The sequence below is a fragment of the Oncorhynchus mykiss genome, chromosome 9 (assembly GCF_013265735.2).
Source record: "Oncorhynchus mykiss isolate Arlee chromosome 9, USDA_OmykA_1.1, whole genome shotgun sequence".
Taxonomy (NCBI): Eukaryota; Metazoa; Chordata; class Actinopteri; order Salmoniformes; family Salmonidae; genus Oncorhynchus; species Oncorhynchus mykiss.
In genome coordinates this window covers 13,944,268-13,970,085 of record NC_048573.1, presented here as the reverse complement: position 1 = coordinate 13,970,085, position 25,818 = coordinate 13,944,268, and the positions used below count along the sequence as shown (strand labels likewise).

Genomic DNA, 25,818 nt, shown 5'->3' with positions numbered 1-25,818 from the left:
TTCTAAAATGGTGCTGTGAGATTATAATTACATCTGCAACCTACATCACTCTCACTCCCTCTCTCATCGCTCCCCTCTCTCTCGCTCTCTTTCCCTATCTTATTCTCTCACTCACTCACTCACTACTGCACAATAAATGGATCTTTGGAAAAAATGCGAGAGAGAGGGAGAAAGGGAGGAGAAGAGGGTGAGCTAAGGGAGGGGGGAAACGGCGTATGCTTGTATACAGCAACCCTGATTTCCATTTTTTCCCCCAACTCGTAATGTATTTAATTCAAGTGAAACGTAATCATGACGTGTCGTGTCATTAATCCGCCCGCCGCCTTTCCCGTAAGTACATAGAGTCTTACTTTCATCATAAATATCTAGTTAATTTACAATATATACTATCCACACGTTTACATGTGCACTTTTATATAGGGTGGTATGGAACTGCGGTTGTGTAGCACTATAGTAAAACCTCTCCAAAATTGTTGTATTTATCGCGAATGTTGTTGTCTTCATGAACAACAAATATGTGGCGACGACTTTTTTCTTTTTGGCGGGGGGGGGGGGGGGGGGGGGGGGGGGGGGGTGCAGATTCGGGAAATCACCCTATAACGTTAGTTGCTGTGATTTAAGCTTATTACGTCCATTTTTATCTAGCATTTTGTTTACACCTTGCAGTTTCCATGCGTTAGTATAGTGGGTGGATTGTTGAAAGTGATTGGCGTGTTGTACTCGGTGTGGTGTGGTGTGTGTGCTGCATGTATGTTGCAGCACTTCACTGTGTCATGTATGAGGCCGGTGTTGTATATGCGCGCGTGGCCGACTGTCTGCATGCGATAGCCCTATAAGCTACGGTATATCATGATGGAATAGTTTCAGCTATAACTTGGGGCCTAAAATGTCCTACTTGCAATGCCGGATAACATATTCGCCTACACTGTAAATTACTTTATTATGTTTGAAGTGCACTAAAAGTCCACTAAAGTGAACGCACAAGTGTAGCCTATTAAAGCCTATTAATTGTACAACTTTGATTAAGTTCTATATTTGATGTATTGCTCTAAGTAGGCCTATTAAAATCGTACTCTGAATGCCAATTGCACTCAACCATGCATGCGCATCGAGTTTGGTTCACATTAAAACATAAAAACGCAGTTTTGACATAAATAAATTGCATATCAGGATCAAGCAGCATATATTTGAATCGCGTCTTAACGCTCGAGAACCTTTGATCTTCGCGGACATATTTCTTGGTTAACTACATGTTCCAGTGTGATTTACAAAGCTGCAACGCGAGTACATTCCATTCAGAGATCCATTTAGACAGGTTTATTATTTTGTTGGAGACACATTGCGTACGGCACATTTTTAAGATGACCAGTTTAACCAAATGTAGGTAGCCTCTATGTGTGCAGGCTAGGCTACACCTATCCAACTCTACCAAACGGTTTTAAAAAATATCGTCCTCCCACCAGCCTACAGCTAGATTTACCAGGACGATTCGTAGGCTATACTATTACAACCGGTAAACTTGTTCTAGCCTCACCTCTCATGAGTACGAGCTTCACTGTCTGTAGCTATTGGCTACCTTTCACCTTCTTCGGACTACAGTTATTTCGCAAGAAAGTAGCAAGTGTGTTGCGTGCAACATTGTATCACATTCTGAAAACGCAAGTTGATATAAGATAGTTTGTTGTAGCCTTCCGTACGTGTGCTAGACAAAATGTGAGAAGGTCTGATTTAGTTTTAGGGTGATGGAGGGGGGAGATTGGCAGCGAAATTCAAGATGAAATCCATGATGGCACTTTTCTCGTCCCCCGATCCCTCGTCGCAACACTCATGTCTTATATCTCCTCCCTTTCAATCTTTTGTTATAGAAAATGTAGGAACAAAATGGATGAAGCATGGGGGAGAGATAGATAGGCTACATGACAAACAGAGAATAGACAACGACCGTGACTCCTCAACGGTTTTGAGATTTAAAACAATCAGCGTTACTATGTTCACTTAGAGGATTTTAAGATCATATGTTACAAGCTTAATGTCTGGAGACCAGCTGCGAACGGGACGCGTTTTTGTGGGGGGGGACATTACGTGTGTAGGCTGTGCACCCGGGCATTGTTTATTGGTAGTTATTTATTTCATTACTGTGGCTTTTTAATTGAGATGGCCGCGAGAGAGAAGGCAGGGGGAAAGAACGACTGAAAATGGTTGCACGTTATTGACGCAAATCATCATACAGGGCGAGGAGGAAATTCCTCTCCAGATAAGAGGCAGACGTGTCATCTGCGGTGACCGGAGTAGCACAAGACACTCCGGTCGCAGCCGTTTCAAATCCCACAGCCACAGAAAAATTTCCCGTTTTCACCCTACCTACCATAGTTTTATTGCACACTGAAACTATTGTAATATGATATAAGGTAGACTAACAGGCTACTGTAACCCATTCCCTTCCTGTCCTTTTTGAATTTTCAGCTTGTAGTTTTTGATTTCCCTTCAATCAAACTATGTAGATGGATTTATAAACATGCTTCTGCAACCTAAAATATATTTTATAATTTCACATTTCTATACTTTTTTCAAGAAGTGTCAGTTTGAGGGAAAGAGTGTGTCATCTTTAGATGCTGTTATAAATCTAGATAGAATATTGGGGAATGGATTCATTGGGAAGGTGACTTTTTACCATCTTGTAGCCTACATTAAAGAGATTCTGCAGAACGTTTGTATACATTTCAGCCACTGGTTCGGAAAGTAACTCCCGAGCCAAAAGTGGTCCCTGAAAAATTCGTACTACGTTACATCCCAGCTAGCACAGTGGATCTGGGCCGATTCCGGCTGAGAGTCGGGGCACTCGGCTGAGAGTCCGACTCTGCCGACGTCATGTGGCCCGAGTCTGGGCCGCTTTTGGCAGTATTACTAATGGCTAGGACTCGGGGATTGAGTTTGGGCCGATTCCGGTGTGAGTTATCTGGCCCAAATGTATTACTTGGGGCTCCGGCCAATTCCGGTGAGAATTATCAGGCCCAAATGTATATATTACTTCGGGCTCGGGCCGATTCCGGTGTGAGTTATCTGGCCCAAATGTATTACATGGGGCTCGGGCCGATTGGGGCTACTCTCTGACAGATGATTACACGTGCTGCTTTATATAATTAACATTTGATTATTTATTTTTCCATATTTTCTCATTGTTTCTATGATCAAAAAATACAATTAACATTTAAACAAAATTCTTTAAGAGTCCTGTGTAATATTTTAGTATTTTAATACTTTGTACAAGTCAATTAATAAGCATTCAAAACTTTGTGGATGGAGCCTCCTGAGTTGCGCGGCAGTCTAAGACACTGCTCCGCAGTGCAAACTGCGTTGCTACAGATGCTGGTTCGAGACCTATGCCTGCCGCGACCGGGAGACCCATTGAGGCGACTCACAATTGGCCTAGAGTCGTCCGAGTTAGGGGAGGGTTTGGCCGGCTGGGATATCCTTGTCACATGGTGTGCATGCGCCTGGTGAGCCAGGCGCATGCACGCTGACACAAAATGTTTTTTTTGTGGATGGGTATAATTTGTATGTATAAAATGTAAAATAGTAATAATTAAAATGACTAAATCAGGTCATTTTGTAGACATTTGTTTAAATTTGCATCGGGCCGCTTCTGGGGGGATTCTGGTAAGATGCAGGCTAAGTCGGCTGAATTCCGGTAGACGGACACGGCTTGATGTACTTGGGCCGATTCTGGGCAGTCATTCATTTTGATTCCAGGCCGAGCCCGACACCCGCTTCCGGGCCGATTCAATCAGTTCCAGCCCCCCGGAAGAGGGCCGATTCCTCATTGCTAGCTGGGATATGTGCAGATATGTGCAACATGTCATTACTCTCTCGTTCTGCTGTGTGTGCTAGCAATCAGTCAAATGGCAAGGGGCTGAAGCTGATTGGCTAGAACTTGAATTGCTAGAGGTCTGGCCCATATGGGGAAAAATGGAGGGACAGCTTCCAGAAAAACTGTCACTTTCAAACTAGGGATTTCGTGGCTAATTGAGAGAAGACAGTAATTCTGCTCATAGATTTAGACAGGTTTAGACAGGTTTCTTATTTTGTTGGAGACACATTGCGTACGGCACATTTTTAAGATGACCAGTTTAACCAAATGTAGGTAGCCTCTATGTGTGCAGGCTAGGCTACACCTATCCAACTCTACCAAACGTTTTTTAAAAATATCGTCCTCCCACCAGCCTACTACTATATTTACCAGGACGATTCGTAGGCTATACTATTACAACCGGTAAACTTGTTCTAGCCTCACCTCTCATGAGTACGAGCTTCACTGTCTGTAGCTATTGGCTACCTTTCACCTTCTTCAGACTAGTTATTTCGCAAGAAAGTAGCAAGTGTGTTGCGTGCAACATTGAATCACATTCTGAAAACGCAAGTTGATATAAAATAGGGGATTGTTTTATGTAGCCTTCCGTACGTGTGCTAGACAAAATGTGAGAAGGTCTGATTTAGTTTTAGGGTGATGGAGGGGGGAGATTGGCAGCGAAATTCAAGATGAAATCCATGATGGCACTTTTCTCGTCCTCCGATATGGGCCAGACCTCTAGCAATTCAAGTTCTAGCCAAAAATGGAGGGACAGCTTCCACTTTCAAACTAGGGATTTCGTGGCTAATTGAGAGAAGACAGTAATTCTGCTCATAGATTATGCATGTATGAACTACACATTTGACACATCCAGCCCAAAGCGAGAGGTTTAAAAGATACTTAGTAGTTGTCAAAGTTCCCGGAGCATGTCTTTAATGCAGTGCATCTCCTCAGGACAGCACTTTAGGGGTGCAACATCTAGGTGCTCTCTCTCTCTCTCTTTCTCTCTCTCTCTCTCTCTCTCTCTCTCTCTCTCTCTCTCTCTCTCTCTCTCTCCTTCTCTCTCTCTCTCTCTCTATCTATCTATCTAGCTATCTAGCTATCCCTTGGAGCGTCCCAACCAAGTGACTGATTTAATTGGGTCATGAAGGGTCTGTGGGATAGATAGATAAACACCTGCTCGGCCTCCTTAGTGACATTTAAAACACTTACAAGCAATAATTCTTAGCCCTTCACCAAGTTTAGAGTAGCATATTCCATCAACATTTTCAGCTCTCAAACCTTGTAAATGTTTTTGTAGAAAACAAGAAACCTAAGAAACCGTAATGGTGCAAGTAGACCTCTTAGAGTTAGAATTTCATAAGTTCTGAGATAACACATCCGAGAGAGAAAGTAACTAGTAATTACACTGTAATTAAGTTAATCTTACGTGTAGCCTCTACTCACCACATAACTGATGACTAAGTGTGGTGAGCAAATTATATGCTTGCGTACCAAATGGCACCCTATGTGGTAATAGGGAATAGGGTACCCTTTGGGATACAACCTATAAGTCAGTGTATGTTCACCGTTATAAGGGACATTAATTACAAGGTGCTTCCAAGTGGCACAGGCGTCATAAGGCACTGCATCTCAGTGCTAGAGGCGTCACTACTGACCCTGGTTCGATTCCAGGCTATCACAACCGGCCGTGATAGGGAGTCCCATAAGGCAGCGCACAATTAGCCCAAAGTTGTTCTGGTTAGGGTTTGGCTGGGTTAGGCCGTCATTGTAAATAATAATTTGTTCTTAACTGACTTGCCTTGTTAAATAAAGGTTAAATTAATACAAATAAACTTACTCAAGCAGCAAGCTAGAGGCCAGCTTGCTGCTTGACCACCCAGTCTCCCAGACAGTGTCAATATTCATGATGTAATGGAATCTGTCTGGTCTGGCAGGCCAGTCAGGCTCAAACTACCAGTTGATTCAGCCCTTAAGACACGCACATTCATGTTACAGAAGATGTAACACTTGTAACACATAAAAGTTACAAGGACACTTTTGAGGTTAGATTGGCCTAATTGCTATCGTTTTATGAAGCATTATGCCTTGATAGAGATGAGATCTGCACATTTGAAGTCTTGAGTGAGAGACTCATCTATGGAATGTCTGCTAAGGAATCTGAGGTTTTTAATGCACACTAACATCTGCTTATAGCATTACACTTCCAGTTCATACTCAGTCTACATGTTACTTCTGCGTCATCATATGTCCCTTTGCATACTTCCCTTCATCTGGATGACAACTATAAAGAGGAAAAGGAGAAGAGGCAAGAACAGGGTCCTGTCCCGTAGACATAAATGTTGTCTTTTCTCTGTTGAAAAAACTTTTTCTACGTTGTGTCCTACTGATCACCACCCAGTGGAAGGGGAAAGACCGAGTGAGAAGAGAGGAGGAGGTGAAGAGGAGTAGAAGAGGTGAGACGAGGCCAAGGGGCAAGAATCAGAAGACTGAGTCAGAGAAGTCAGATACCCTCCCTCCTTCTTCTTTGTGATGGGGGGATAACGAAAGAGTCCGATACAGATAGTTAGAGGGAGCGAGGGAGGGAGTAAAAAAGAGAGAGGGGGTTCAGGGAAAGGTGAAATACAGGAAATGAATCCCGTCTGTGGGGAAGTTTTTCCGCGTGACCACGGTGATAAAAAACACATCAGGCTCTGAGTTACTGTACCACACAGAGAGAACACACATACATACACACTTTCGCTAACGCATACACACTTAAACACATACGCTCTCAGACAGACACTCTTTCACACTAACACACACTTAAACACAGGATCGATCACACACACCCTTAAAAACATCGGCCCTCACACACGTACTTACAGTATACACACACACACACAAACTCTTCATTCTAAGACACATGTAAGCTTTAATGACACGCACACACGCGTGACACACGTGCACCGACATACTTTGACTATAACGTGTAACTAAAAGCCATTAAGAAACTAGATGCAGAAGTCTCATACAACCCCTTTATCAAACATCTATCCATAGAAATCCTGATTCTCAGCTGCCTTCAGTAAACACGATGAGCCTCTAGACAATATTATAAATACATTAGGATCCACACCCTCGTATGAAGAGTTGTAACGGCCATGCATGAACTTGCCTGAGCGGTGTCCAGCTCACAACCACAAATACAGTACCAGTCAAAAGTTTGGACACATCTCATTCAAGGGTTCAAGAAAAACATTTGAATGAGTAGGTGTACTTTATACATAGTTACATTTGTGCATTCTTTCTACACTGAGATATAGTCTTTCAAATACACATACTGAGTTGTTAACACACTGTACCGACACAGTCGTAGTGATACGATTGCATTGCATCTTTGATACTTGCATACATGTACTGTATATGGCCCAAACACTTGTCAACCTGTACAATAAAATTAGTTCATTCACAGTGGTGATTTAAATATTTGACTGTATTGTGTGCGTGTGTGTGATACTAGGTAAAACATGAGTATAATTTGAAGCTTTCACAAGTCTTTGTAAAATCAGTTAGTTAGTGTATGCTTTGTTACGGTTCCATTGGGATAATCTGCAATCCGATCAAGCACACATTCCTCATTCCTCAACAGAACAATTCAACAGACATTCATATTACAGTGCCATCACATCAGACGATGCGAACACACACACAGACACACTGTCCGCCATCTATCTCCACACCACCACTATGAATAGCCACCTACAACAAAACCCCAGTTCACTATCTACCTGTCTCTTTTTTTGATATTTGAAAAGGACAAATCACATCACCATCAAATCACCATCTGATCTTTTAATTCAGTTGCGGTTCATTATCTTTTTCTGTCTCTCTCTTTCTCTTCTAACTCCCTCCTCTCTCTCTCTCCTTATCTCTCTCTTTCTCTTCTAACTCCCTCCTCTCTCTCTCTCTCTCTCTCTCTCTCTCTCTTTCTCTTCTAACTCCCTCCTCTTCTAACTCCCTCCTCTCTCTCTATCTCTCTCTTTCGCTGTCTACCTCGTCCCTTCTTTCTCTCCTCGCCATTTTGGCAGGCCCCAATCTACCAGCTGATATCAGCATTCCCTGGCACCGTGCCAACTGGCTCCGCCGCAGGACAGAAAGACAGAGGGAGTGAGAGAATGAAAGACAATGAGTGAATAATAGAAGGAGGAGGGAGCGAGAGAGAATGAGAGAGAAAGAGAGGGGGATGGGAGGAGAATAGAATCACAATGAGGGAGGGAAACAGAGAGACGGGGAAAAGAAGGAACAACAATGGTGGATTAAGAAGGAGAGAGAGAAGAGAGGGAGCAGAGGGAAGAGAAGGGGGAGAAGGAAGAGACAGAGTATGATTGATACGGTGTGATATCCCTGTTTGTTATGGCGCAGCTAAAATGTCAACTGGCTTTTTGTGGTCCTGGCCCGCTGACACACACATTCACACAGTATATATGAACACACAGACGTACAGAGCGTACACACATCTGCACACACATATTGTTTAGCCATAATGATGATGACCTTGTATACGACCGTGTGTTTCAAGTGCTTCTTCTCTGATCTGTTACTAAAGTTGCGGGTGAAAACATGCCTGACATATAATTGGCGTCTGTTCTTGTAAACATTCAAATGCAGTGGGTTGTGTGTTTTTTTGTGTGGTTGAATGTGTTCAGATTTGTGTGTGTGGTTGCTTGTGATTCTGTAGGCTCAGGTGTGTGTGTGTGTGTGTGTCTGAATAATACCTGTGCGTCAATCTAAGTAACATAATAAAAATGAAAAAGCCGTCTGTTTTTTGCATGGGCTGAATCTTAATCCACCGCATCCCTCTTTGTCGGCCTTCCTCATCCCTGGTTGAAGGTTTACAAATGCTTATGCTTCTAGATCCAACAGTGCAGCAGTATCTAACAGGTACTATCTAACAATTCCACAACAAAAACTTATACACACAATCTAGTAAAGGAATGGGATAAGAATATGTAAAATATATGGATGAGTAGTGACAGAGCGGCTGAGATGCAATAGATAGTAAATAATAGATAGTGAAGGATACAGTATACATTATATACATATGAGATGAGTAATGCGAGATATGTAAACATTATTAAAGTGACTAGTGTTCCATTTATTAAAGTGGCCAAAGATACAAAGTCTGTAGGTAGGCAGCCGCCTCTCTGTGCTAGTGATGGCTGTCTAACAATCTGATGGCCTTGAGATAGAAGTTGTTTTTCAATCTCTCTGTCCCAGCTTTGATGCACCTGTACTGACCTCGCCTTCTGGATGGAAGCGGGGTGAACAGGCAGTGGCTCGGGTGGTTGTTGTCCTTGATGATCTTTTTTGCCTTCCTCTGACATCGGGTGCTGTAGGTGTCCTGGAGGGCAGGTAGTTTGCTATGTTGTTTAATGCTGAGCTGTAGTCAATGAACAGCATTCTTACATAGTTATTCCTCATGTCCAGATGGGATAGGGCAGTGTGATGGTGATTGTGTAGTCTGTGGACCTATTGGGGCGGTAAGCAAATTGAAGTGGGTCTAGGGTGTCGGGTAGGGTGGAGGTGATATGATCCTTGACTAGTCTCTCAAAGCACTTCATGCCGACAGAAGTGAGTGCTACAGCGCAATAGTCATTTAGTTCAGTTACCTTAGCTTTCTTGGGTACAGGAACAATGATGGCCCTCTTGAAGCATGTGGGGACAGCAGACTGGGATAGGGATTGATTGAATATGTCCGTACACACACCAGCCAGCTGGTCTGCGCATGCTCTGAGGACGTGGCTGGGGATGCCGTCTGGGCCTGCCGCCTTGCGAGGGTTAACACATTTAAATGTTTTACGATCACTCTATGGAAAGAGACTCTCACGAACACAATGGTGTTCTCTATACGACCCCCACAAGTGTCACGGGACTCGTCTGAATGTAACCGGTACCGGTATAAAATAATGAATGGAAGTAGGGAAGTCGTTTTGTGCCCACCCCCGAAAAAAGGGGTTGAATATGTGTCCAAAAAACAAAAATATTTCCTGAGCTTTATTTTATCTCCTAGATATAGGAAATACACTTCAAAACCTTATTCCTTCTGATTTATTTATTGACTGTCTGTTTTGCCATTTATGGCATCAGTACATTTCTATAGTAGTAAATGCCAAATTCAATATTTTATCAAATACTGTTTAAAGTTAAAATATATTTTTTAATACTTACAGGGGTCCTACAATTGTAAATCAAATTGCTAAATGATCATTGGTATCACCATCCTAAAACAATTCCATATGTTAGTTAAAGTGGGCTTGGACTTTTTTAAGGTTAAGCTGCTACTGTATGAGTACAGAGGAAGGGTGTGTGGGGAAGTCAAAACATCTCGCGCCCATCCTGTTTGGGACAGTCCGTGTCCTGTGGTGCGCTTAGCTCACACACACAATACACACGCCGTGAAATGAAAACACGCACACACACACCCCCGTTCATATACAGTACACAGACATCAAACATATGGTTAAGTTAACATCAAACAGGTGATCAACTGTTACACGTTTAAGCACACACCTGTAAAAAAGAGAGATAGACAGACTGATGCATGTTACGCGCGCACGCACACACACACACACACACACGCACACGCACACACACACACACACACACACACACACACGCACACACACACACACACACCACATGGATGAACAATATGTTAATTTTTCTTCGGTGTAATGGAGTATGCAGCAGGAGGAGTTATAATGTAAAATATGTGTGTTTTAACATATTTTTTTTAACATATGTGATAACATATTGACTGTGTGTGTTTCTCAGAGCACTAAAGGAGGCCCCCTCTGCCAAGAAACTGAAGCATGGCATAGCATCACACATACTACTGGTGAGTTCTGTACAGAACACCGGAAGAATTATCACTGAATCATCACAGTGAATTATTGTAAAGTTGGTTTATGTGTAAATGAATCCCAAAAGGGATGGGTTGCCAACTAGCGATTTAACACGAAAATAAAATGTCATTCATTCGCTCTCCATTCTCTCCAGCAATGAAGCGGTATGAGAACAAACTGTTCTTCATTGCCTTGCATCATGTAATTCAATATCCAGATATGAGGCATGTTAAGGACTGCCACTCTGATACCCTCTCCTGTACTTTCTTTCTGAAGATGTCAAATAATACAAATCAAGTCCTTTCCTTGTTGATCTCTAATGACAATTTGAAATTTTTCACTCTCTCAATCTGATACTGCCATGTCATCACCTGACTCTCTCTCTCTCTCTCTCTCTCTCTCTCTCTCTCTTTCAGAGAATGGATTCTCCTCCTGAGTGTGTGTTGGCTCTGTCCTGTGAGCCGCCCCAGTCACCCCCTACACTACCATCTCTGGACCACAGTCCCTTGGCCTCCCTTCACTCTTGCTCCCAACTCTCCCCTTTACACAGCCTCCTGGACCTGCCTGTCCCCCTCAGTCCCACAGCCCTGTCCCACACCCCGTCCTCCGACACCCCAGACACCACCCCCTACTCCCCGCTCTCCCCCTTCCCCCTCAATCACCACAATGAAGAAGAGGATGAAGAGAGGCTGTCAGTCCCTCTGTCCCCCACCCCAGCCATTGCTCTCTTCCCAGGGGGTTTTCGGGAGGTGTGTAGCCCCTCTCTGGAGAGCTCTGCTCCGGCCACTCCGACATCGTCAGCCCCTCTCTCAGGGTTCGGGGCCCTGGAACTGGCTCTGTCCTCCGGGCAGCCGGGTGCCACCTGTAGTGATGAGCTGGACCTCCAGCTCTTCCATAAGGATGGGGGGTGTCTGTCAGGATCAATTCCTGGGGTGGTGGGTGTTTCTGGGGGTGTGGCCGGGCTCAAGTTCCCCTGCTTGGTGTGTGGGAAGAAGTTCCGCTTTCAGAGTATCCTGTCGCTCCACGCCCGCGCTCACAGTCTAGACAGGGACCGCCGCGCCTCAGCTCTGTACCGGACCGGTACCGGGTCCGGTAGCATCATTGGGACGGGGTCCAAGACACAGCTCAAGACCCACCAGAACGACAAGGATATCGGGCAGAACCACTACATCCACCGCCAGAGCCCCGCGCTGTCTAGATCTCTCACCCAGGGCCATAGAGGGGAGGACAGGGAAGGGGAAGCCCTAGAGGAGGCTCTCCAGATGGATCACCAGATCCTCCAGCAGTTCCTGATGGACGACAGCACACAGCTGACCCCTCTGCTGACCGAGGAGGTGCCCCTCTCTCTCTCCCTCACCTCTCCCTACTCCTCCTGCGGCCTGGGTGGTGTGGGTCCCACCATCTTGGAAAAAGCTACCGCCGTCACAGCGGCAGCGCCCGCGTTCCGCTGCCATGCCTGCAAAGGTAAATTCCGCACCGCCTCGGAGCTGTCTCGCCACGTCCGGATCCTCCACAACCCATACAAGTGCACCCTGTGTCCCTTCTCTGCCAGCCAGGAGGAGCGCCTGGCCGCACACCTCCAGGACTGCCACCCCTCCCTGTCCTCCCTGTCTCTCTCCCCACCTGTGGACCTCCCCACCCTGCCCCCCTACACCCCCAGACACATCCCTATTGTAACCACCACTACCATCATCGCCACCCCCATTCCAGACGCACCCCTGCCCACCCCCACTATCACCCCAATCACAGCCCCGGCCCCAGGGGTATCCCCTCTGCCTGCCTTCTGCTGTGAGACATGCGGCCAGCGCTTTACCCAGTCCTGGTTCCTGAAGGGCCACATGAGGAAGCACAAGGACTCTCTGGACCACAAGTGTCAGGTGTGCGGCCGTGGCTTCAAGGAGCCCTGGTTCCTCAAGAACCACATGAAGGTGTGTGACCTTGTGTGTGTGTGTGTGTGTGTGTGTGTGTGTGTGTGTGTGTATGTGTCAGTATATTCTGTTATAGCAGCTGTCAAACTATTGAAGATGTGTTGTGACTTTAAACTTTGTTACAGGTGCACCTCAACAAGTTGGGCCTGAAGGCCGGTCTGGTGGGGCAGGTGGCCCCTGGCGCCGGGGCTGAACAAGGAGGGCCCAAAGGCTCAGTCACCAACCAGGGCCTCAACGCTCTCTACTCCAGCCTTCTGCTGGCTCGTGGTGGGGGTGGAGGTGGTGGTGGAGGGGGGAGAGTCGGACGAGGAAGGGGCGACAGGGACGGCGCCGGAGTCTCTAGTAAATCTGCCATCTTAGGCTACCTGGGGTTGCCTAGCGACGGCGGCGCCAGCTGCATGGAACGACTCCAGGCAGTGGCTCAGGTTGCGGAGATGGGGAACGGTAACGGGGGAGGAGGAAGAGGAGGAGGAGGAAGAGAGACAACAAATGGAGGAGACCAGATAGCCATGTGGCAGTTTGTAGCTCGTAGCCTGGTAGCAGCTCAACAGGCCCAGCAGCAGCAGCAGCACCGAGCCACATCCAGGAGCACCGTGGTGGGAGAATCTGAGCAGGTCAGGGCCTACCTTGGAGGTCTGGATCCCCGGGAGGAGCCATCGTCTTCCGGAGCCCCATGGGAGTGCCCCGACTGTGGGAAGCTGTTCCGGAGCCTGCAGCAGGTGGTGGCGCACGCCCGCGTCCACGTCCAGCGGCCCCAGAAGAGCCACGGTCACCCTCCGCGCCACACCGGGGGAGGAGAGGAGGATGGAGGGGGGAGCCGGGTTGCAGAAGGACGAGGAGGAGGGAGAGGAAGTAGTACTGAAAAAAGACAGGAGTCCAAACTTCAAAGTGGATCTCAGCATCAGCATCAACAAGCAGTAGTCGGAGGGTTCCACTCAGTGATGTCACAGTTCCAAGGTACGGTGACATGACTTCACCTCAACAAAACGTCTCCAATATGTCTTCCGTTTGTTTTACATTTTCATTAGAGAAAAACAGGACACAAATAAAACGCTTGTAGAAAGAGTGGGTGAGTGTAGATGCTAGCAACTCAATTAGCTATCAATATCACTCGCTAAATTTCTTCCATTGTCAAATCTCTGATCCGTCTTTCTTATTCTCCCTTCCTCTCCCTCCCTTTTTCTCCCTCTCTCTCTCCCACTCTATCCTCCATTCTTCCCTCTCTCGCTCTCTCTTTCCCTCTCCCTTCTTCTCTTGCTCTCCCCCCTCTATCTCTCTCTCCCTCTGTCCCGTCCTCTCACTCTCTCTCTCTCCCTTCCCCGCCCTCCCCCCATCCTCTCCCTCCCTCTCTCTCTCTCCAGGAGAGAATGGTCTGTCTGGCTCTTCGTCAGGCTCTTCGGTGAGCTCTAGGGAGCGTGTGCGAGGCACGGGGGTGAAAGACTGCCCCTATTGCAGTAAAGCTTTCCGCTCTTCCCATCACCTTAAAGTGCATCTGAGAGTTCACACAGGTGAGCCTGCCACTAGCCCCCCCCCCCCCCACCAACTCACCTAACAATGGCTGGATCTCAAATCAACCCCTAGTCCGTAAACCCTACACTCTAGGGCCAAGGACGCTTATGCGTATCTATCCAACTTAGGGCCTAGGCACTCCTGTAGATCTGAGATGATTGGATAAGATACAGTATAAGCGTTACGGTAATAACTTCATCTCACTTTCTGATTGGCTGTGTGGAAATGTCGCCATATCTTCCATCTTCCGCTTCCACCTGTTCAATGAGATCTCAAAGTGGCTACAAAGTAAGGGGCTAGACATCCATTTGGATTTCAGACAAATAATAACTAACACTACAGTCTACTCTAGCACACTAAACTTCAACTAACCTTAACTAACCCTAACCCTATATTGGGGACTTAACATCTAATTAAGTGCATACACCATTCATTAAATTCTAACTATTAAAGTTGCTGATTCTTAGACACAATCCTCTGCTCTGTCTGTTCAAATGAATTTGGCAAATAATTATACTTCAGTAAATTGCCACTAGCAGTATTTACTTTTACCACTTCCTTTTGAGTCTGAATGTCTTCCATGTCACTCTAGTAGGGACTCCCGAGTGGCGCAGCTGTCTAAGGCACTGCATCTCAGTGTAACAGGTGTCACTGTAGTCCATGGGTTGAATCCAGGCTGCATCACATCTGGCCGTGATAGGGCGGCGCAAAATTGGCGCAGCGTCGCCGGGGTAGGCCGTCATTGTAAATAAGTATTTGTTCATAACTGACTTGCCTAGTTAAGTACAATTGAAGCCTGTCAGGGTTCTAGATTGTGATGGAGCACTGCCATCTGTTGTTTGAAATGTGTAACTACAACCTCATTTAATACTTTAATAACCATATAGTTTCCTCTCATGTACTCTATTGGCTCTATGTTAATGAACCTAATGCAATGGTCAATCGAAGCGCTGGGCGGTAGCACTGTAGGTTCGGGGATGTGTAAGATATATTTTTTCTATTTTCACAAGCACAAGTATTGGCGCAGATGCAAATGTCGCCGTGAAAGGGCTGGGTTTTTCATGAGAAAACAAGTTGTGGGTGTGTCGAGGCGTTGCCAATCAGAAAGTGCTCCATGGCTGAATATGTGGTTGCTTCAAGTTGTGTATTTACGGTCTTTTACATATTGACTTGGAATCAACTCTAATTCCAAATGTTAGTCCATTATAGTTAGTTAAAGAGCTTACAGACAAAATTGTAAAATGTAGACCTCTCCCGTCTTTGCTAAATATGTTATTTTGAATCTGTTTGCAGTCCACACAAGTATTTGCATGGCTTCAATGTCGATATATGTATATATTCAATATATAATTTGATTTACACAACATGCCTACCACTTTGAAGATGCAAAATATTTTTTCTTCTGAACCAAATAAGACAAAAAAAATGAAAACTTGAGCGTACATAACTGTTTTTATTCTTTCTTTATTTAACTAGGCAAGTCAGTTAAAAACAAATTCTTATTTACAATGGCGGCCTAGGAACAGTGGGATAACTGCCTTGTTCAGGGGCAGAACGACAGATGTTTACTTTGTCTGCTTAAGGATTCAATCTTGCAACCTTTCGGTTTATTTGTCCAACACTAACCACCAGGTTACTACTACCTGCTACCCCAAAGCCCAGATTGAGGTCTGGGCTTTGACTAGGCCATTCCAAGACATATAAATGTTTCCCCTTAAATCACTTGAGTGTTGCTTTAGTAGTGTGCTTCAGGTCCTTGTCATGCTGGAAGGTGAACCTCCGTCCCAGTCTCAAATCTCTGGAAGACTGAAACAGGTTTCCCTCAAGAATTTCCCTGTATTTAGCGTCATCCAGCGTTCCTTCAATTCTGACCAGTTTCCCAGTCCCTGTCAATGAAAAATATCCCCACAGCATGATGCTGCCACCACCTTGCTTCACTGTGGGGATGGGGTTCTTGGGGTGATGAGAGGTGTTAGGTTTGCGCCAGACATTGCGTTTTCCTTGATTGCCCAAAATTCTTAATGTTATTCTCATATGACTAGAGTACCTTCTTCCATATGTTTGGGAGTCTCCCACATCCCTTTTGGCGAACACCAAACATGTTTGCTTATTTTTGTCTTTAAGCAATGTTTTTTTTCTGGCCACTTTTCCATAAATCCCAGCTCTGTGGAGTGCTCCAAGGGGGATGAAGGTAGGCTAGTGGTTAGAGTGTTGGGCCCGTAACTGAAAGGTTGCTAGATCAAATCTCTGAGCTGACAAGATAAAAAACTGCTGTTCTGCCCCTGAACAAGGCAGTTATCCCACTGTTCCTAGGCAGTCATTGTAAATGAGATTTTGTTCCTAACTGACTTGCCTAGTTAAATAAAGGTACGTAAATTAAAAAAAGTATGTCGTTGCAAGTCAAAACCTGGATAGGCTGTTTTTCTGCTGTCGAAATTCATTACATAGCAACTGTGTTACCACTAGAACCAGCTTTTGGTTGGGCTTAAAATATCTCTACCAACCCTGCTTGAAATTAGCACTTTGGATCATATGTTTAAGGACACGCCTAAAATATTTTCTTCCATCTGAGAGAAAGAGTGCTGACACAAGACAGGTCAAACCTGGCGTTAGGGAGGGAAAATGCCAGTGCATCAGTTTTTACATGACGAAATTGCAAACTAACGTGCATTTGACACTAGTGTCACCTTAACGGCAGCCCAAAAAAAGTGCCCTATATCAGAAATCCGGGCCTCAAGGTCCGCAGAATTGTTGTTTTTCTTTTCTCTGTGGAAAGAAACAGACTGTCCATAGTGAAGTTTGGGCAAATGCCAGATGGGCTGCTCCATCTTTAGTTCAGTGGTCTTTTCTAAATGTGGGTTTTTGAGCAGAATTATAATTATACAAATGTTACTATCCATCTACTGACATTCCTCCATTGTACCAGTGCCCTGATAACCACAACTTGTGTATGTATCTCTTTCAGGGGAGAGACCGTATAAATGTCCCCACTGTGACTACGCTGGCACCCAGTCAGGCTCTCTAAAGTACCACCTCCAGAGGCACCACAGAGAACAGAGGAACACCATGGGAGCCTCTTCATCCACCGCCTCCTCACCAGGCCTCACCACCGCCTCCCTGGGCAGAGGAGGAGCTCCACAGGGGGAGGGGAGGGAGGGGATGGCCAAGCAGCGCCGGACCCAGAGCCTCAACCACAGCTCGGCCACCAGAGGCCCGGCGGAGACGCCTTCCTCCAGGCACAATCAGCACCAGCCCTGGATACTGGGCCTCCCCGAGCAGAGAGACAGGGAACACGCGAAGGCCATGGAGGGACTGAGAGAGGCAGATCTGGAGAGCCAGTACCGGTATCTGTCCGGGGTGATGGGGGCTTTGTACCAGGGAGGGATGGAGGGAGGGTGGACGGGGGAGTCACCAACCTCCACCCCCACCCCAACCCCACCAAAGGCACCCAAAGTGTCTCGCCGCAAACCGCTCACCACCAGCCGTATGGTGCCAGCTAATGGGAGGGAGCGGAAGGGAGGGGGGTCAGCTCCTCGGGGTTCCCAGGAGGGAGGGTTGTTGTCCCAGCCCCTGGACCTCTCCCGCCGCCCCTCCCCTGGGCTCGGAGGTCTGGAAGAGGATGGAGTACCAGGAGGAGGTGGAGGAGCAGGGGATACCCTCAACCAGTGCCTGTTCTGTCCCTTCCGCACCTCCTCGGCCGAGCTCATGGCCATGCACCTCCAGGTCAACCACACCAGCAAGTCCAGGCGTAAGAGGAGGGCCCCCATCCCCACCGCCCTGGGTGACCACGGGCCTCAGAGGCCTCCCCAACCCCGGGCCGACTCCAACCCCCTGGCCCTGTGGAGGTAAGAGATGCTTTCAGTAGACACTCTTATCCAGAGCAACTTATAATCAGTGCATAGGAAAAAACACAGTCCGCAAGTAGACTCTTCTGCTTATGACGTGTATGACATGGGTAACACTTCCTAAAGTTGATCCTGTCCCATCCTAGGTATCTGAGCGAGGCCGAAGACCGGGCCCCCCTGGAGGAGTGGGCCTCATCCAGGATGGAGAGGGAGAGGGGGACGGAGAACGGCCTCACACCAGAGGAAGGGGACCTCGAGGGTCGCTACGACCACCACCACCCCGAGGCTTCTAACCGGGCCTCCACCACAATCAGGAACACACAGAGTGGCCTCGCCGGTAGTAGGAAGTTGGATGAGGAAGAGGAGGAAGAAGAGGAAGAGGAGGAAGAAGAAGAAGAGGATTTGGAAGGGGAGAGCATTAGTCCTGGGGATTCTCCTAGAGAGCATGGGATGAGCATGTCTCTCACCATGTCACCTACCCTCGGCTCTGACCGTCTAACCAGAGGGGAGGAAGGAGTGATGGGGGACTAAACAACAACAACAATGTCATCCTGCAGAGTGAAGGGGAAAAGCGGTTCAACTATACAGGAAGGAAGTTGTTTGGGGGTCATAGGTTGGATGTCAAGTTCATATCACCTCTTTTATATAGTTCAAGGTCATTGTCAAGGTCACGACCCCTGACCCTTGACTTTCAAGGGCCACGGACTGAGAACCATGTCCATGGAGAGGGTCATGTAAACAACAGCTCACACACCTCCTTAGGAATCCCTTTTAAACATCCTCCATTTTTATCTCTCTTCTTTTAATATTTACATCCCAGGAGTTCAGTGCAGTCCTCTCCATTTTCCCAACCAACCAAAACACCCCTTTTACAAACACACAGTACAGTGTAGGACTTTTGAGGCCTTCTCTTCTATATTTCAACGTTTCCTGTTTTCCATTCCATCTCCTACCAAGAGGGCTAATTGTGATGATTTGAATGAGATTGTCCTCTTGCTGCTGTGAGTCTTAATATTAGTATGTGAGCAAAAAGAAACTGTGACCTCCTACTATTCCAGAGAACACAAAAAGGATTTTATCAGACCTTATACTTCATGTTTTGAGAATAATAATACTTATAAGAGTAACGTTGTTGATTAGTTATACAACCCACCGCTGTGAATGGAGGAAATCTTTAGCAGAACAAGTGTCAAAATAAGCCAAACTTCATCACAACTGCCGTTTAAATAAGATACCACTTCTTGACACTTTCAAGGTCATATTATGGTCTGTTCAAGAGCACCGATTCGGAAACGCGGTTCAACCCGGAACCATTCAAGCTGTCAACTCAAGCTAAGCTATCCAGCTGTCTGCAACAACAACAACAAACACAACAGGAGCAACTTTTTAACAGACAACTATTGACATGACAATGATCAAGGACAAGATGATCCTGGACCCTGTTATCACTGCCTCTCATTGGCCGGATGGCTGTTCCAAGGTCACCACGGGAACAGAGGAGCAGTTTGTCATTTCCTGTTTTCCCCTCAGTTTAGTGCCTGTCTATGTATGGTATGTCGTCAAGGGAGATCTACAGTATAGACCAGTGTTTCTGGGCTGTTATAGAACAATGATATCTGAGTATACAGTATAAAGCTAAAGTATATATGTTTAAAAAAATGGTTCTAGGGTATTGTGAATAGAAAGCTGTAGTGGTATACAAAGTGGTGTGGATCTGTCTCTCGTTACAAGAGACCGATAGCATCTCCCTGTGGCTTCTGTGAAAAGAAAAAGATAAAGCACTTAGTTGATGATGATGAAACAATAGATATACATATGAATCAAAAGAGATCAAGGTGAAAGGTCAAGAAGTGAAAATGTAGGTGAAAGGTCAGAGGTCAGTGTTTACAGCAGAAATGCCAGCATGTTCAGAGTCGGACGTGGGATAGCGGTTATTTCTTACGTTGTCATGGTGACCAACTGACAACTGAACAAACAGAAGACTGTTTTGGGGGACACGGGACCGACAGACAGACTGTGCATCCCGAACACAATCAGCTGACACGTCTGGTCAGGTGACCAAGGCTCCACGACCGTGTCACACTCTTTCATTTCATTCCTTTTACCAGAAAAAGAAAAAAAAACAAGGGGGAGGAAAATGGAGGAGAGAAAAGAGTAAGTTCCCTCACAGACCAGGGGACCGAAGCTGAGAAAGGAAACTGTTGTACTCTTGGGGTACGCCGTCTTTTAGATGACTAGATTCATTTCTTTTTAAGAGAAGAAGAAGAAGAACAGTAGAAAAGAGTAAGCATTAAAAAAAACTAACAAATCCATAGATACATTCCGGTAGAATGTGTGTGTAGCTTTTGTAAAGACAAGAAAAAAATCCCTTTGTTTATTTTCATTTCAAGAAGAGAAGCTTACAGAGAAGGTTATGAATATAGGTAATAATAATAAATATAAGGCTTGTTGTTGTGAGGAAAACACTAGTTGGAATGTCTGTCTATCAGGGTTAGGGTCAATTCCATTTCAATTCCAGTCAATTCAGAAAGTCAACCCGATTCCAATTCCAAATTTTCCCCATTGAAGAGAATTGGAATTTCAGTGTACTTCCTGAATTGACTGGAATTTAAATGGAATTGACCCCAACCCTGCTGTCTATAAAGAGCACTGTGCAAGGTTTATCATTTCCAAAAGTAGTCATTTTATTTTGACTTTATCGATAGACCAAACCTATATCTTATGAAAATGTAATGAGTCACATTCTGTTGGAGTAAACAGCTGCCGTTTCCATCCCCTCGCCCGATAAATCAATCAATCAATCAATCAATCAATAATCCAATCAAAACTTTGTCATGTTATTATTAAGTGCTTGTATGAGATTCAAGTTGACATCACAAAATATAATTTGATATCAAAATATGAACCTATACCTAGTATCACATACCATAGCCATGGTATTGTCTTAGAGCATCATACCACACACAGTTCTGCACACTGTGAACATGCAAATGTAAAAAATATCAAAAATCCCTACTCATGATTGTAAACATCACTAAACTATTTGATTGGATAAGTCCTGCCTTCTCGCCCTCTTTGCCCATTGGTTGACGGCGAGAGCCTGGGATCGGAACCGCAGCCTTACTTTTGGTTTACGTGTTTTACTTCTATCCTCATTAGAGCGCCTTATATGAGTTTAGAAGTTCCCTAAGTGGTGTTTCCTTAAAGACAGGCTACATCCATAACTGCACTCTATTCCCTATATAGTCCGTTACTTTTGACCAGGACCATTGAGCCCCGGTCAAAACTAGTGCTATGAACCCTGATCGAAAGTAGTGTACTATTTAGGGAATAGAGTGCCCGTTTGGATGTAGACTGTAGTGTCAAAGCCACCGTGCCTTCTGTGTCAAGCACTTCCTGGATTTGGTATTTTGTAAGCTCACCAAAAGCACTTAGCCCACATCTGTCTCTCTTTCTCTCTCTCTCTCTCTCTCTCTCTCTCTCTATCTCTCTCTCTCATCCCTCTCTCTCTCTCATCCTCTTTCTCTCTCATCCTCTTTGTGACCTTCCAATTTTGTTCTGTCCACTCCCTCCCCCCTTTCAATCCCTTTATCCTTTCATGTCTGTGTGCATGTCTCTCTCTCTTTTCTTCCTCTCTTCCGTAACCTGTTACTCTCTCTCTCTTCTCTACCTCCCTTCCGTACCCTCTCTCTCTCTTCTTTCTCTCTTCTGTAACCTGTCACTCTCTCTCTCTGTGGCACCATTAGAAGGTGATGATGTGTACTATCTGGTATTGAGGCCTTTTATTCTTAGATTTGTATTGTCAGTTTGTGTGATGTTCGTACGTTTGTTTGACATTTGATGCCTGATGAGATGGAGTAACATGATGAGATGGAGTCTTCTTCTTATAATTATTATTATTATTGCTTTGGCATTATTATGGAGAAGAAAGAAAGAAAAAAAGAAAAAAATGTGTTGTTTAATGTTGTACAGAACATTATAGCACTAGAGATGTTGTGTTTTTAAAAAGAGAGCATAAACCCAAGTGCTAGTCCCACCCACTCCTCCCTCCCATTGGCAGATAGGACAAGTGCCCTGCCAACGATAGGAGAAGTGACCTAAAGGTAACGGACTTGCCCTCAAACTGACAAACATGTTCGATCCAATGAATCTAATCCACATCGTACTCTTGAATTACCCACAGAATATGTCATATTTTTATTTAAATGCTTTAACCAGGCAAGTCAGTTAAGAACAAGTTCTTATTTACAATGACGGCCTACCCCAGCGATGCTGGGCCAATTGTGCATCGCCCTATGGTACTCCCAATCACGGCCAGTTGTAATACAGCCTGGAATCAAACCAAGGTCTTTAGGGACGCCTCTAGCACTGAGATGCAGTGTCTTAGACCACTGCACCAATTTGGAGCACTATATATAATGTGATAATATGTGATAATATGAATGTCCCAGACAGGCAACAGGCAATCTTAAATATTTCCTCAATTGCTGTTTGCACTGAAAATCTCCCTGAAACATGCTTGAAATCTTTTAATTGGTGCCTAGCTACACTCACCAGACAGTTTATTAGGTACACCTATCTAGCACCAGTTCGGACCCCCCTTTTCCTCCAGAACAGACTAAATTATTGGGTCATTCTACAAGGTGTCAGAAACGTTCAAAAGGAGATTGGTCCATGCTGACACGATGGCATCACGCAGCTGCTGCAGATTGGACGGCGGTACAGCCTGTTCCTTCTCATCCCAAATATGTTCTCTTTGGTTGATGTCTGGGGACTGCGCAGGCCACTCAAGTACAACTCACTGTCATGTTCCAGGCAATGTTTTTCCACTCCTCAGTTGTCCAGAGTTGGTGATTGCGTGATCACTGGAGCCGCTTCTTCTTGTTTTTAGCTGATAGGAATGGAACACTTGGTGGTCGTCTGCTGCAACAGCCCATCCGTGACAAGAAGTTGTGCGTTCCAAGATGCCGTTCTGCACACCACTGTTGTAGTGCGCCGTTATTTGTCTGTTTTTCGTCCCACTTGTTAGTTTGCATGATTCTTGCCATTTTCCTTCGACCTCTCATCAACGAGCTGTTTTTGCCCACAGAACTACCGCTGACTGGATGTTTTTTTATTTGTAGCACCATTCTCAGTAAACCCTAGACACTGTCATGCCTGAAAATCCCAGGAAGGCTGCCGTTTCTAATATATTGCTTCTGGCATGTTGATCATACCACGCTCAAAGTTGCTTAGGTCATTCGTTTTGCCCATTCTAACGTTCAGTCGAACAGTAACTGAATGCCTTGGTGCCTGTCTGCTTGATTTATATAGCAAGCCATTGCCACATGATTCACTGTCTATAGGAGCAATCCATTTTCGTGAAAGGGGTGGTGTACCTAATAAACTGTCCAGTTAGTGTATATTGTTGACCCTTAATTTCTTAGTTGTTTTTTTCAAAGGAAAAAAATCTATAGTGGTGTGTGAGGGCATCCTATCATAGGTTGTGTCCCAAATGGCACCGTATTCCCTATTAAATGCCCTGCTTTTGACCAGGGCCATAGGGCTCTGATCCAAAGCAGTGCACTATAGGGTGCCATTTGGTCCAACACCACTGTCTGTTGGAGAGGTGGAGGGAAGTGCTGGGTTTTAGCTCTTGTGTAGATTACTGCCATTGCAGTGAGGGAAAAATGTACCTAACATAGTAGTAACTAATAATATGAGTTTGTGGACAGATTAAAAAAACAACATTAGAGATGAATAAACGCAAAGAAAAACAAGGTTTGACGATTTCTTTTTGTGTGTCCTGTGTCATTCTCTAATGCTCTCTTACAGTGTTGTTATTTCAAAGGCAGTACCTGATAAGGATTGAAGGGGGACAGAGGTCAAGAAAAAGACAGAACACTCCATAGGAAAGAAAGAAACCTTGAGAGGAACCAGGGCCCGTATCCACAAAACCTCTCAGAGTCGGAGCACTGATCTAGGATCAGTTCTTCCTTTTGGATCATAATGAATAATAGATATTATATGTATCACGCAGGACATGAACCTGGGTTCATCACTAGTTTTGAAATTTGTAGGCGGGGCTACCTCATCACATGACCCTGACCGAATCAAGTGTGTTACATAAGAACAGATCCTAGATCAGCAGTCCTACTCTCAGATGCATTCAATTATATGTAGGGTTACAACATAAGATTAAAGCTGCAAGCAGCATTGCCGGGGTTCAGCTGTGTGCCCAATGTGCCACCATTAGGACAAGTTGGACACATTGCCCTAGTACGAGTTAATTCTGTGCTATTATAAATGCTTGCCAAATATCAGAAGTCAAAATCAAACTGATCATGCAATATTATTTGCTTTTTATGTATTTTGGACCATTTTCAATGATGTTGACTACTTTAAACATCTTCTCCAGCACCACTGGACCGCTCGAAACCAAATTTGGTATATAGCAGCTATGAATTTGGTATATAGCATCACAATTTGGTATATAGCATCACAATTTTCCAAAACTAGCTGAAAAAGTATGGCCGCTATGAATAAATGATTTTACCTGTCCAACAGTACCACAATGTGGACAAACTCAACCATATTTTACAGGTTAGCTAGACTATCCTTGAACGTGTGTGCCAAATTTCATCACTTTGAGTCAAACAGATCAAGAGATATAAAAATGTGCCCGTTATAGCGCTACCATGTGGTCAATATGAATGTGCTGAGCTATTTGCTGATTTATATACATTTATTTGACAAACCACGCCCACGTGAATGTTTATTGGTCCATTACGGCCATGTTGTTTGATGTACTAGCCTGGGTTATAGTGTGTAAACTGACCTTGGACCATAGATGCCATATATCAAGTTTTGCAAAGATCGGTCATTCGGTGCCAGAGTAGCATTTTATGTGCTTTTTGACAACATTCAAAATGATGGAGAATCCATCAGGGTGAACTTCATGGGTTCTTGAGGCAAATCTGTTCAATGTGAGGAAATGGACCTATGGACAAAATGTCATGAATCTAGGTCAAACGGGGTGCAGAGGCTGATCTTTCAAACTTTGCATTTTTTATTGCTTGTTAAAGCGACACCATGTGGCCAATTGGCATGATATTGCATGAGAGGGTGTGGCCCTTGGGACTTTACCATGATGCAAAATTGCACAATCCTGGGCCTTTTAATCTCACTGGAATGTGTTTATTTCCCACCGAAACGGCAGAAAAATGAACATATTAATAACAATAATCAACTGGACCGCTGGACCGATCTGAACCAAATTCGGTAAATTGCATCAAAGCACTATTTTCCAAAACTCTTGCTGAAACAATATGGCCGCTATGGAACAATGAGCTTGCATGAATAACAATAACGAACGGCAACCAACACAACCGGGTTTCACCAGCTTTGCTGCTGAACCCCTAATTAACACACAAGATTAAAACTTGATGGGACTTCACCATGCCTTCACTAAAGGGTTACGACATCCATGTGACTATACACTGTTGAACCATCATGGTGCAGTGTGCCATGATAAATTACATTATCATACGAGAGTGTCTAGTCATACTGGCCTATAACGGTGTTGGAGCACCGGAGGACTCCACCCTTCACCTCTCACAACTTGGGAACATCCATAATGGCACCATATTCCCTAATTAGTGCACTACTTTTGAACATGGCTCGTGGGGCTCTTGTCTATAGTGCCATTTGGCATGCACGTCTTGACTGTAAAAATAGACGGTGGATCTCTATCGTCCTCTAGTGGGTATAACAGGCACATCTAGATTCTCAGGTATCATTAATGTGATTCTGTGACTGGAGCG

The 25,818-nt window shown here is 45.0% G+C and overlaps 1 protein-coding gene across 2 annotated transcripts; it reads left to right on the top strand.

Annotated features, from left to right (window-relative positions):
* Window positions 1–92: 92 nt before the first annotated feature.
* Window positions 93–23,775, top strand: LOC110531537 (zinc finger protein 219). Of its 2 annotated transcripts, XM_036989164.1 has the most exons (7): window positions 93–330; window positions 10,664–10,727; window positions 11,151–12,662; window positions 12,788–13,619; window positions 14,024–14,170; window positions 17,137–18,016; window positions 18,163–23,775. In XM_036989164.1, exons 3-7 carry the CDS (start codon window positions 11,154–11,156, stop codon window positions 18,545–18,547), a joined length of 3,753 nt encoding a protein of 1,250 aa, XP_036845059.1. In that variant the 5' UTR covers window positions 93–330; window positions 10,664–10,727; window positions 11,151–11,153; the 3' UTR covers window positions 18,548–23,775. The 2 variants fall into 2 exon arrangements, with proteins under 2 accessions (XP_036845059.1, XP_021470428.2); XM_021614753.2 differs by lacking the exon at window positions 14,024–14,170.
* The last annotated feature ends 2,043 nt before the right edge of the window (window positions 23,776–25,818 follow it).